This window comes from Falco naumanni, chromosome 17 (genome assembly GCF_017639655.2).
Source record: "Falco naumanni isolate bFalNau1 chromosome 17, bFalNau1.pat, whole genome shotgun sequence".
NCBI lineage: Eukaryota > Metazoa > Chordata > Aves > Falconiformes > Falconidae > Falco > Falco naumanni.
In genome coordinates this window covers 2,551,790-2,564,191 of record NC_054070.1, presented here as the reverse complement: position 1 = coordinate 2,564,191, position 12,402 = coordinate 2,551,790, and the positions used below count along the sequence as shown (strand labels likewise).

The following is a 12,402-nucleotide window of genomic DNA, read 5'->3' as shown; positions in this document are numbered from 1 at the left end:
TTGGCCCCCATGTTGGGTCCTTAACAGAGTGGTGGGCGAGCTGCCAGGTGCCACAGCCGGGCTGCTCACTACAAGGTGAAGCACCACCTTCCTCACTCATCTCGGTGGAGTGGACACAGGATTTTGCTCTGCCACCTCCACCACACCCATGGCTGTGAAAGGGGGTCAAGGGTACCCCAACAGTGAAGTCCATGCCTCTGTTCTTTCTGGAGTTCGTGGGTCAGCTGTCCTGGCTGAGTGCCTTGCCGGGCCTGTGGAACCCTGGTCCAAAGGCTTTTCCTGACTTTGGGTGGTTGTCGCACACTCAGCCAGTATGTGAGATCCAAACTCCCTTGTAACTCCTTCATCTTTGGAACTGTGGAAGGGAGATTTGCAGGTGAGACCAGCAGGGATGTGTTAGGTTTGGGGCTGCTCTTAATAGCTTGCTAATGCTCTTAATGCAGCCCCTTGGGCACTCACCAAGCCTTGTAAAGGTTCTGTTTTAAGTACCTCTTGAGTTTCTCACCACTGTTGTTTGCCCATGTGTCATCTTCCATTTACACAGTATGGAGATCCATCGGTGAAAAGGGTTAGAGCTCTCTAGAGGTTGATCTCACAGATCTTCTCGTAGGTGGTTGGAGTTGAAACACTACCTTAGCACAGTAATGGTGTGGCTCACCATCAGAGGGAACTGGTAGTAAACTTGCTGGATTCAAACGTTACATCTTTTTAAAGTAATATTAACAGCATTTAAAATCATGAATGCATAACGATGTGCTCTTTGTGGGGGACAGTGCTTGTGTAGCATGTTGTTTAACAATCGATGTTTAGGAAGCAATTCGTGCAGGCCATACATACACAGCTGTCGGGTGACTCTACGCCTTTTTGTGGCAGTTGCTGTTTCTTGCTGTAGCCACAGGGTGGCGGTGTGGGTCTGCCTTGCGAGGCAGGACGCCGCCGGCTGCTCCTTTGTTCTCACGCACGAATAGTTCAAAGGATTTGGGAGTAATCCGGGAGCAGAAGCTAAAACTCCTTTTATAGCTTGGAAAGCCTTTTCTCTCTCTGGACCCCACCATACAGGCTCCACTTCGTTTGCCTTGGTAGCTTCTATCAATGGCTTACTTAACGCCCCTAGCCCCTGTATCCACAGCCTGCAGTATCCTACTGCACCTAAAAATTCTCGCAGTTTTTCCTTTGTTACTGGTCAAGGTATTTCTACACTAGCCTGCACCCCTTCTGGATCTACTAATCTTTGCCCGTCTTTTAATATGAATCCTAAATATTTTGCTTCCTGCTAACACAGCTGAATCTTAGAAAGAGATGCATGGTCAGCTTTTTCTGCTAAAGCAGTACACTGACAAGTAGTATCTTTCAAACAACCTTTGCATGTCTTGCTGGCCAGTAACAAATCATCTACATATTGTACAAGTTTTTCAGATTTTCTCCTTGTCAGCCAGGAATGTGATCCTTTAAATAGTTGCAGATGATAGAGGCAGCTTGGTCCACAAATACACTGGCTGCCAATTCATTATTAAAATTGCAGAGGGAGGAATGTGAGATGGTGCAGAGACTGGGCTCTGCAGGTGCCTTGGTTAAATTACTCACAATTACTGCAGCTAAAGTTCTTCCTTGAGGTTTTTGTACTCATTTTTGACCATCCTCTTTATGATGGTCATATGCCCAGTTATCCCCTACATACCAATAATTCATTTGTTGGGTTTTTTCATCTTCCAAAATTTTCCAGAGCACAGCAAATTTCTTTAATATGAAAGATCCAGCACAGGGCTATACCCCCACTCCTAACTGGCAGCAGGATGGCAAACAGTCTTCTCAGCAAATGGGTTCTGCTGAGGCTGAGGGAATTAGGCTTTGGTCAGAGCACAGGAGGGTCATTTAGGCTCATTGCTCAGAAGACTGACCTGAAGAGCTAGGACTTGCTAACCACTATGAAGACCACAGGAAACTGAGGACATAACTGCTTTTGGGGGGATAAAGTTGTTATCCTTCCTGCTCCTTCAAAGTTACCACCCCTACTACCCAATTCAGATTTCCCAAGACTCTGCCATGTTGGAGTCGTGGTCGTTTGGCTGTCTCTAGTAATCCATTCATTAAGGCAACCCATCCTTTTGGGCCTACTCTCTTCAACAAGTGAGAAGGGGAGAATTGGCAGAATTAACACAACAGATGTGTTTAGAAACCTGGGTGGTGGGTGGCTTTTAGAATATACTTACCCAACTTGAGACATCTTTATTCCTTGCAGTGTTGAATTTTTTCTTCATATCCAGGTCCGGGATCACTGGAGCAATTGGAAACACAAAGTCTTTTCTTTCAGGGTTATTTGGTGTCACAAGGCCACTTAGCACAGTGGAGATTTTAGAATAGGAAAGGACTCCAGTTTTCTATCTACCATTATTGTAGTACCTGGACTTCTTATGGGATTTAGACTGGTGTAGACTTCCAATCTTATTATAATTAAAGGAATATTTATTTTATTTTTTTTTTACGCCTGTATCTATGTCTATAACTATAGATCTTTGGGAGAGTTTTTTTTGATAACTTGTGACAGTGACAGATGTTTGAGTGCAAAACAGAATTTGTCAATTGCTGTTCTGCTTTTGCTGGGCATTAGGAGACATCCCCTTTAGACAGGTCTGTGCTAGGGAGGCAGAAGGAAAGATGATGCAACACAGGAACATGGGTCAGTATTTATTAGCAGAAAATCAGTAACATTTCACATCAGAACAAAAGTTACACATTTCAGCTGTTTCTTCTTTACAGTTTCACAATCACAGATCATACAATTGATTTCCTAGCTTCTTGTCTTGTATTTTCTTGTCTTTTAACACTGTTAGATGCAAATTTTAAAGATTTTATTTAGGAAAAAAAGTTTGTAGTGATTCTTGGGCTTTTCTAATAGAAAACTGTGCAGATTATTGTTAGTACTGATTTGAAATAATCATTCTGGGTTTGATGAGAAAATCCAGTGTGCAGGTTCCAAAGAGGTTAAAGTTTCAAGGGGCTTGTGACTGAAGAGCCAAAGCAAGCAATTTCATTTAATTAGTTTGTTTCTCCAGGAAATTGCTTGGGATGGTTTTAAGAAGCTCTCAGTACATGCAATTAAGAAGCTGGTGCTTGGCAAATTGCAAAGATGTAACTTCCCAAATAAATTCAAAAGCATCTTTAAATTGGCTCCACTGCACATTGTTAAAGTCCAACGATTAGTCCTTGGAAAACAGCGGTTCTCAGAGTAAATTACTGTCAGGGTAACAATGCAAATGACTGAGCTGCATGTGAAACAGCTTGCCATAATCTGGTGCTGGCAATAAAGGCTGCAGGACAAACTGATGTTATCTGGGAAAGAGTTCAGGAAGGGAGGCAAAGATCAGATAAGCACCTGAGTGACTTTTGGAGTCATTTGCAGCAAGCATTATGGCAATATGGAGGAATGACTGAAGATAACTGTGTGTACATCGCTTCCTTCTTTCCAGTACGCATGCATGAAGTAGAAGAAAATGCAGGCAAGTCCTTTTTGCTAACACTGTACTGGTTTTTGGCTGGGATAGGGTTAAGTCTCTTCATAGTAGCTTGTACAGGGCTGTGTTTTGGATTTGTGCTGAAAGCAGTGTTGACAACACAGAGATGCTTCAGCTGTTGCTGAGCAGCGCTTGCACGGCATCTAGGCCTCTTCTGCTCCTCACACTGCCCTGCCAGTGAGCAGGCTGGGGGTGCACAAGCAGTTGAGAGGGGACACAGCTGGGACAGCTGACCCCAAGTGACCCAAGGGATATTCCATACCATACAATGCCATGCTCAGCAATAAAAGCTTGGGGAAGAAGGAAGGGGGTTGTTTGGAGTGATGGCATTTGCCTTCCTAGGTAACCATTATGTGTGATGCTTTCCTGGAGGCGGCTAAACATGTTCCCACTGATGGGAAGTGTTTTGCTTTGCTTGTAAGCACAGCTTTTGCTTTACCTATTAAACTGTCTTTATCGCAACCCATGAATTTTTCCATTTTTACCTTCTGATTCTCTCCTTCATCCCACTGTGAGGGGAGTGAGCAAGTGCCTTAGCAGCCTAGTGAGGATAAACCACAACACCCATGGAAGTTAACTACAGCCTTTGATCCATGATATCTGGAATATCAAACTAGGGATTGCTGGATTGTCTGTGGCACACACATGCCGCAACCTTGCAGGGTTGGTGAAGTAGGTACTGGCATCCTCCAGGAATTGTCTTTGGCCTTTGGCCACTTTCTTATTGGCTCATTACTCTAAAGGCATTCTAGACTTTCCAGGCGTGCTTGGCTAGCCAGTTGGTCCTCCTCCTGGGAGCAGGAATAAAAGGCTGGCGTTGAAGGCAGTCCTGACAGACAAGACAGCTCAGGTCGCTTTGGCACGTCCTTGCTATGGACTGCATTATGAGAGAGGCAATGCTGCTCTTTGGCTTTCTTCTTTTCTTCCTTGTCCTGGCTCTGCCAGGCACCCAGGGAAAAGTCATCCGCTGATGTGACTTGGTGAAGACCCTATGGCACTACAGTTTTGAGGGCTTCATGAGCAAAACTGTAGCTGACTGTGAGTATAACGAGTTCCCATTGCACCCCTTTGCCTATACCACCCTTGTCCCTCTCAGCTTCTTTGTAATCTTCCAGCAGTACTGGTCTGTCCCCCCATTCCTTTGACTTGGTCATCTCTCTTCCTCATCCCCTTCCTTGACCTTTTCTATTGTTTACACAGCAAATACCAGTCCAAAAGTTTATTCTTCCAAGCATTTATCCACCCATTTCTCAGACTTACTATATCATCAGTTTAGTTAGTTCTCCAGCTCTTCATTCATCCTTGATCCCTTCATCTCTTTCTTCTTATTTACCCTGAGCATACCTGGCTGTTCCTCCTTTGGGTGCTCTCTTCCTCCTGCAGGGATCTGCCTGGTGAAACTTGACTGGCCAGTAACAATTCATCTACATATTGTACAAGTTTTTCAAATTTTCTCCTTGTCAGCAAGGAATGTGATCCTTGCTCAGCCCATTGTCATGAAACACTTTAGTGTTGTGATTGCTTTCCAGTGCATTACAGGTTGAGTTTCATCCATTTACTTGCATAATTCTGTCTCAAGATTGTGTTGTCCTGACTAACAGCTTACCAACGTTTAGGGTTTCTCTCTTTTTGTCTCTGTCTTTTTCCTCTCGTTCTCCTTCACCGTCTTCCTTATCTTCCCTCAGTCTTTTGTTCTTTGTTAACTCAGTGTAGAAAATACAAAAATTAATGAATGGTATATAAAACCTGCATAATTGCAGTTGCCTTAGAACTAGGACACAGTCACTGACTGAGGTGAGTGGTACAGTTGGCAGACAGAGAGAGACAACTACGCTAAAACATGACCTTGCTTTTTAAATTTATGCGAGCGTCTGCTCCTGGCTGGTGTGAGAAATAGGACACCAAAATGTATGACATCTGGCCTGGCTAAATATGGCTTTTTTTATCATCCTTTGAGGCATCAGAACAAACACAGTCTAGGAAAGATGCAGGCAGCATCTCTGTGAGGAAATAATGGGTTGGAAAGCCAATTGGGAACGGGAAATGTTTTACTATTGAAGCCACGAGTCCTTTTTCCAAGTGAAGGCTGAATCCAGAAATGGTGTACAAATGGAAGGTGACAATACTGAAACCACATTTGTTTCTTCATATGCTTTGTTCTGCTACTTGGTAAGCAGTGACTGCTTTTAGGTTTAAGCAATAAACAGATGCTTTACATCTTGTCTTACGTGAATTTTATAAACTAACTATGAAAGGTGTGTTTGTTAAGATGGCTGAACCTAAAAAAAAAAAAAAAAAAAATGCTCAAAGTGGCCTTGCCAGAAGATCCTCTTCCCAATTACAGGGCAGACAGTGGCTCTTTCCCCTCCCGTGACCCAGGAGGTTCTGTTCTCTCATTAAGTTACTCAAGGCAGAGCAGTTTTATGTGCTGATTTGAGTCACATGAGTCCGTGAGGTTTTTGAGAAAAAAAGAAACTTGAGACAGACAAAGCCTTACCTTGCCATTGTCTTCAGTGTAGGTGCTGTTCACCAGTTTGGGAATCTGAACAAACCTTATCTAGGCTTTTGGCTTATGGGTTCAAGCCACACCATCTCACGAGCTCCCATGGTTCGTTCCTCCAGGAGCCACCTGTGCCCGTGGCATCGGGAGGCGCTGACCCCCCATCCCAGAGGTGGCCGGCAGCGCGGCTCCCGCCCGGCAGCTCTCCAGGGATGTATCGGCCCCGGCTGCGGAGCTGGGGTTGAACCTCAGGACCACTGTGGCGGCCGAGGGGAGAGCCTGGGCCAGGGACAGCTGCGGTCCGGCCGCCCCGGCGGCTCCAGGCTCCTCGCCCCGGCCCGGATGCCGACACGGGAGGAGCTGCAGTGGGGATCCAGCTCCGGCTGAAGGTTCCCGTGGGACATTGCACCCTTCGCAGGGACCGTGGTGGGCTCGGAGGGGGACGGGCCTCGCTGCCATCTGGCTGTGTCTGTCCAGCTCAGGCAACCCTGAGGCACAGCAGGGCACGGTCCTGCGGGGGTCGGCAGCGAAGCGGAGAGGTGCCTGGGCTGGAGAAAGGAGCTTTCGGGAGGAATGTGAGCACACATCTGGGAGGTGCGAAGTGTTCACGGCCACGGGGCGTTTCTGTCCTTCACAGCAGCAGGAGAAGCCCAACTGGGGGCGGCAGGCCTCCATCATGGGCCCGCTGCCTTGGGGTTCCTTCCTTAAGTCGTGTCTTTGGTGGAGCAGGAGGTGAACATGAAGGCCCATGAAGTGTGCGGGGAGGATGGGGATGGTTGTGAAAATGTTTCACAAGGAAGGAGGGTCTCCCTGCCCAGCAGGTAGGAACGTCTCCGTGGAGCAGAGCACTGCACGTGTTTTGTTGAAGCCATGTGAGGTTGGTGGTTGCCAGCACAGCTCTGTGCGAAATACAGAGCCCAGCAAGGCGGTGAGTGGTTGCCAGCAGCTGCACACGGAGTCTGTGAGCAAAAGGGTGTAGAAGATCAGAGAGGCCTCGAGTGTCCTCTCCACAGGCCCCTGCCTGCACCAGGCTGTGCCCTCCCGGCTCACTCACGCTGCTTTCTTCCTCTGAGGCTTTTCCAGGGTGAGTCAAAGGGCAGATGTTTCTTCTCAGGCTCGTGGCCGGATGGGCCCCACATTCATGCTGTCCCTGGGACAGGTTCTCCTGCACAGCCAGCAGCAGAAATGCAGCTCCTGGCTTTCACTAGAGTTTAGAGGGAAAAACAAGGAGTAAATAATGAGAAACGGGAACATGCATGGCCCTGACTCACACGGAGACAGGGCTGGAGCCCTCAGCAGGAGTTATTTGACTCTGATTTTCACAAAATGCAGCAGTGGTGTAGGAGGGGGCAGGTTACTAATTTAGCCCCTTTACAATTGAGGCCCCGCTCCTCCAAAGTCCATCAAAACTGGCTGGAGCAGCTGCAGGAGTTGCTCTCCCAAGCTGTCTCCCGGCTGTGGGCAGGGAGTGATTAGTTCCCTTGGCCCTGCTGCCTTGCAACGCAGCCTGCTGCATAGCTGCAAAGTCATTCCCTCCGCAGTGGAAATGCCCCTGCAAAGCAAAGGAGAGGAAGCTTTCAGCAAGGCCGTGTGGTGCAGTGGGTAGAGCAGCTCCCTGCGATGCGTGTGGTTGACTGGGGCACAGCTGGTCAGTCATGTTAGACTGTAACATCTCTGTAAGACATTTGCCACGGGACGTAACTGTAAGTAATAAGATCGCTGCAATTATTTTGCTGACTCAGTCCACGAAAACCCCAAGAGCAACACTTCCTGGTGCCTCAGCTTTCCCTGCTGTGAAGAGGTGCTGATACCCTGCCTCTCTCCCTGCCTGCCTTCTAGCTCAGAAGTCACCATAAGTGTCCATACCATTCATCCAGTCGGGCTTTCTCAAGCCCAGCTGGACTTGCCAGGACACAATCCAGCCTAGGCTTGTGGGGGTTCCTGCATCCCCAGGCATCCTCCATACCCTGGAGGCAGGACTGGGGAGGTGAGGCTGAGCAAGGGGTTGAGTGATCAATGCCAGCCAAGGGCTTCCTCCATCCCTCCAGAAAAGCAAGCAAGAGCACGTTTTGGACTCGCCGTGATTCCTTGGAGCTCTGAGCCTGGTGTCAAAGTCCCTGTCAGTGAGATGGACCCAAGCCCAGAGGCCCTGCAGCCCCAGGATCACAGGGTCTAGGGCTCAACCAAGAAGTAAAGGTGAAATCCTGCAGAGAGGGGACTGAGCAGTTTGTGGGGTACCCTTCTTTGGGAACCAGCCAGAGTCCGGTTCTCCATCTCACCCTGAGTAATACGATTCAGCAAATGGGGCTGTGTGCTTTGCCCCAGGTAGCCCAGCTTCCCAGTTCAGGCAAGGAGGCCTGGGGAGCTGGGGAGAGAGCTGACCTGGGACAAAGGATTTTTCTTTCAGAGACAGTGTGCCCAGTGCTGGGGCCTGCTCCCCCCAGCCCGGGTCAGTGGCATGTGAAGCACTCGCCCCGCTCCCAGTGTGCTGGGCAAAGAAGCAACAGCTGCAGGGGCCCTTTTGCTGCCTCAGGAGCTGTGACAGCACCCGGGAGCCAGGCAGAAATCTAAATTTAAACTCATGCTTTGTGTGTTTGTACACGCGAGTGCAAGCTCCAGCCCCCACTCCCCCACCACCTCCCCCAGTGCGCAGAGGAGACAGACTCCACGAGAAGGGAGATCCAGAGGAGCTCCAGCTGGTTGGGACCTGGGAAAGGGGGGCTCAGCTGTGGGGCAGGAGGGGGAGAAACACCATGGAGCCTGCTTCTCCCCAGGATGACGTGAAGAGGAGGCAACAGAAGGAGAAGTCCAAGAAGCCGGTGCCGCCAGCAGCCCCTCGGCCAGCCAGGGCTCTGTTTTGCTTAACCCTGCAAAACCCACTGCGGAAGGCATGTATCAGCATCGTAGAGTGGAAGTATCCTTCTGGTTGTGTGGGCTTGGGAGCTCATGTGTTTGTGCCTGTGAGCAGGGGTGCTGGGGAGTTGTGCTGGGGAGCAGGACCCCGTCGGCTGCAGACAGGATTGCTGTCCGTCCACGTTAGGCCTGTGCTGGCTGTCTCGTTGGGTCTGTAAAATGCAGCAAGGCACTCGGGGAGCCCTGGTGGGATGCACTGGCAAAGGCAACAGCTGTGCAAACTGGGGCATGAACAGCCTTGTGGGGGAAGCTGGGGCTGAGAAGCAGGTCAGGCCACAGGGACCTTTGGTAGTGTGGTGCAGGGGCAGCCTGGGTGGCAGGGGTCTTGTGGGAGTCAATACTTTTTGTGCTGGCAGGAACTGTGCTGGGGAGAAAAAGGGAACAGCCCGCTGGGAGGGAAGAGGACTTGGCGTGTGAGGAGGGGGCACAGTGCCCATCCTGGGGTGGGGATGGGACCAGGCAGAGGAGGAGGGCTAGGCTGGGGGGATGGGAGCTGAGGATCAAGCTGAATACAACAGGTTGCCCCAGGGGAGAAGTTTTGGGGGTGCGTAGTGAGATCATGGGAGCTGCTTGGGACGGCTCTTTGTGTGTGTCACTGCTTGCCTGATCCGGCAGCTGCTCCCTGCCCTGGTGGTGGGATCTGGCCAGCATCTCCCAGATCCTTGCCAACGCTGTTGTCCTCTCAGCGCCCTCTTTGCATCCCTCCCTGGCACTGCTGTCACAGGTGAAGGCTTTTGTGAGTTTTACTGTTCAGATGGACAGTATCCCTCTGTGCCTCTGGCTTAATTTAGGGATGGGGTTTGGGTGGTTGCTCTTTGACTGGCTATCTTTTCACTGGGGTGTTAGAAACACCAAAATGTCATGTTTCTGCCACTCTTCCAGGAACTATTTTAGGCCATTAGATAATGCTTTGTTCCCCTGTATTTTATAGAAAGGAAGAGAATGGGAGATGAAACATTTCAGTCTGCATTCAGCAAAACATTTGGGCTCAAGTGAAAATGATGGAATTTTGGGACGTTTCCAGCAAATCCAGTTTTTCCACCCCAACTTTTCTCATTTCAGTTGCTGACCCTATCTGCATGTTCCTGACCTTGGCAGGATTATCCCATCCCTGGCCAGGCTTTGCTGCTGTTGGAGGTGGCTTGGTTGCCTTAGGCTGGCTGTGTTGCTTTACATGTAGTGCTGCAGGGACACAAAAACTGTGCTCCTGCACTGCCAGACATGCCATCTTGTTCAAAGCCCAGGGTGCCTGTTTGCAGGCTCTCAGGGCATGCTCACACCTCTGGTAGTGTTGTGCTCGACATGGATTTAAAGCTCTTGTTCCTTCACTGCAAAGGTGCTCTGTGTCCTTCAAGGAGAGGGAGCAGAGCTAAAATTGGGAAATTCTTTGTTTCTGCTTCTCTGGCATGAGGAGAGGACTGCGTTATTCTATAAGCACATGGAAAGGAACTTTGACTGTGTCTTAAATAGGCACTGAGTATGGAAGAAACTTGTGCATACACCCTAGTAGCAGGGGAAGAGCTTTAAATAGGACTTATGTCTTCCAGCATGCTCACACACATTCCTTCTCCTGGGCCAATGCATGCCAGAGAGAGTGCATAGCACAGTGGGGGTCTTTCCCACATCAGTACCCTGGAAAGGGAGTGTGGAGGGGAGAGGTGAGTGTCTCATCAGGAAGGTTGCAGGTGCAGGTGGTTCTGACCTGTGCAGGACAAATGATCCAGGGCATTGGGTTTCTCCGGAGACTCTCTTGTGCCTGGCTGTATTTATACTCAAATGGACCTGGCTGCCCTCATTCAGGGATCAGGCTTTGCAAGGCATGACAGGGTCACTCGAGGTCCTGTGGGTTGTTATGGTCTTCAGGGCCAGGCAAGCTTCCAAGAGGAGATTAGCTGTGACCATGTTCTGTGGGGGATACCTGGCATCCGGGTTCAGTACGGTAGTACACATTCCTGTTCCCTGGGCCTATCTCTGCTGTATAGCTTCTAATCATAATAATAGCACAAAGCTGAGCTGCAGGAGTGAGACAGGGTCTTTTCCAGGCAGTTGGAGAGTGGTGAGTATCACTGTGCTCAACCTAGGGTAGATGAAAGTCAGGCTGGCTTGAGGCAGAGGGGGCTTTATGCTAAATTTTCTCACATCTCAAAACCATGTGCATTAGAAAAGGGAATCTGGGTACTCTGCAAATTGCTGGGTATTGTGTGCTCAACATCTAGCCCAGCAAGTTGATGGTTGTTGGAACATGTCTAGGTTTGTGGTGTCACTCCAGTATTCCAGGTCATTATGCGGCCAGGAGGACTTCAAGGCAGATGGGTGAGGAGTCTGGGGACCCTGGAGGACCACAGAGTTGCAAGGCACTAAGGGCCTAATTCCTGCTGCAAGGCAGACGTTGGGACTCTTGAATGCTGCGTGGCAGGAGGCTGCTGTAGAGAAAGAAGTGAGATTGCAGGACAAGGAGATGAGGAGGACGTTGAGGCTCTGGCTCAGTGGCAAGAGGCAGAGACACTGTGCCCAGTGACACTACGTGTCTCTCTTTTGGTTCAATCTCTCCCACTGCATTTCTACCTAATGACAGTGCCAGACTCAGACTCTCAAGCAGCAAGCTGATTCTGGCTCCAGTTACAAGATAGGTCACCCTTCAAGGAGGGCTGCTGCTCATCTCACCCTGTGGGAGCAGGCAGGAAAGCCTCTAACCCCTGGACTCTGCCCCGTTAGCTGGAACACAGAGGGAAACAGCTTTCCCAGCTGACTTTATTTTTTGAAGTGTCATCAAGTTGATGGATAGAAAGGTCCAGAAAAGGCAAAATAACCCGTCATGAGTATAGGACATAACTGACAGCACTTAGCCAGTTCAGCAGGCCAGTATGGGGAGAATGCTCCCTAGGTGCTCCTTGCCCCGTGGTTCTGGATTGGATAGTGGTATGGCCACCACAGCCCAAGGCAGGCCTCATCATAATTATCTGGAAAGCTGAGCTAATTAGTTGATTAACTAATGCATAGGGAAGCATCAATATGGCTTCAGGGCTTCTCTGCTGGGGTACTGAGTTTTGAGGGCTGTGCTGAGCTTTGTAGTGGCATGAATCTGTGTAGCTGAGCTGTAGGTGTTCCCACAGAGCATGTTCCTGGGAGCTGTTTTCCTTTGGAAGGTTCACACAAAGCGAGATAGGGATGCTGTGAAGTTCTGTCTTGTACTGGGACCTCTGTACCTGCTGGATGAGATTTACTGGTTTGCCCGGGATGGCAGGTTGGAAGTTACAGGTGGGGATGGGGATGAGAGATCTCAAAACAGTTTCAGACCACTGGCTGTGGTCTGAAGTGATAGATATTGTCTGGTAGGACAATGGAGAGAAGAGGCTGGAGGATAGTGTGCTATTTACATCACTATTCATTGATTTACACTGTGTGTGGGTCTGGCCCAGTAGGCAGCTGGACCATTTTCATTTCCTCCATCTGCTTTTAGTTTCAGTGGCTTCCAGG

At 49.4% G+C, this 12,402-nt stretch overlaps 1 protein-coding gene across 4 annotated transcripts in view; it reads left to right on the top strand.

Moving 5' to 3' along the window:
- Positions 1 to 8,750: 8,750 nt before the first annotated feature.
- The window catches only part of CACNA1S (calcium voltage-gated channel subunit alpha1 S), a 45,699-nt gene continuing 42,047 nt past the window's right edge, over positions 8,751 to 12,402 (top strand). For 2 of the 4 annotated variants that reach the window (XM_040616664.1, XM_040616666.1), the window contains exon 1: positions 8,751 to 8,926. In XM_040616664.1, the coding sequence (XP_040472598.1) occupies positions 8,766 to 8,926 (161 nt within the window). In that variant the 5' untranslated portion in view covers positions 8,751 to 8,765. The remainder of the gene's footprint in view (positions 8,927 to 12,402) is intronic. The other 2 variants (XM_040616663.1, XM_040616667.1) reach the window with 1 other exon arrangement.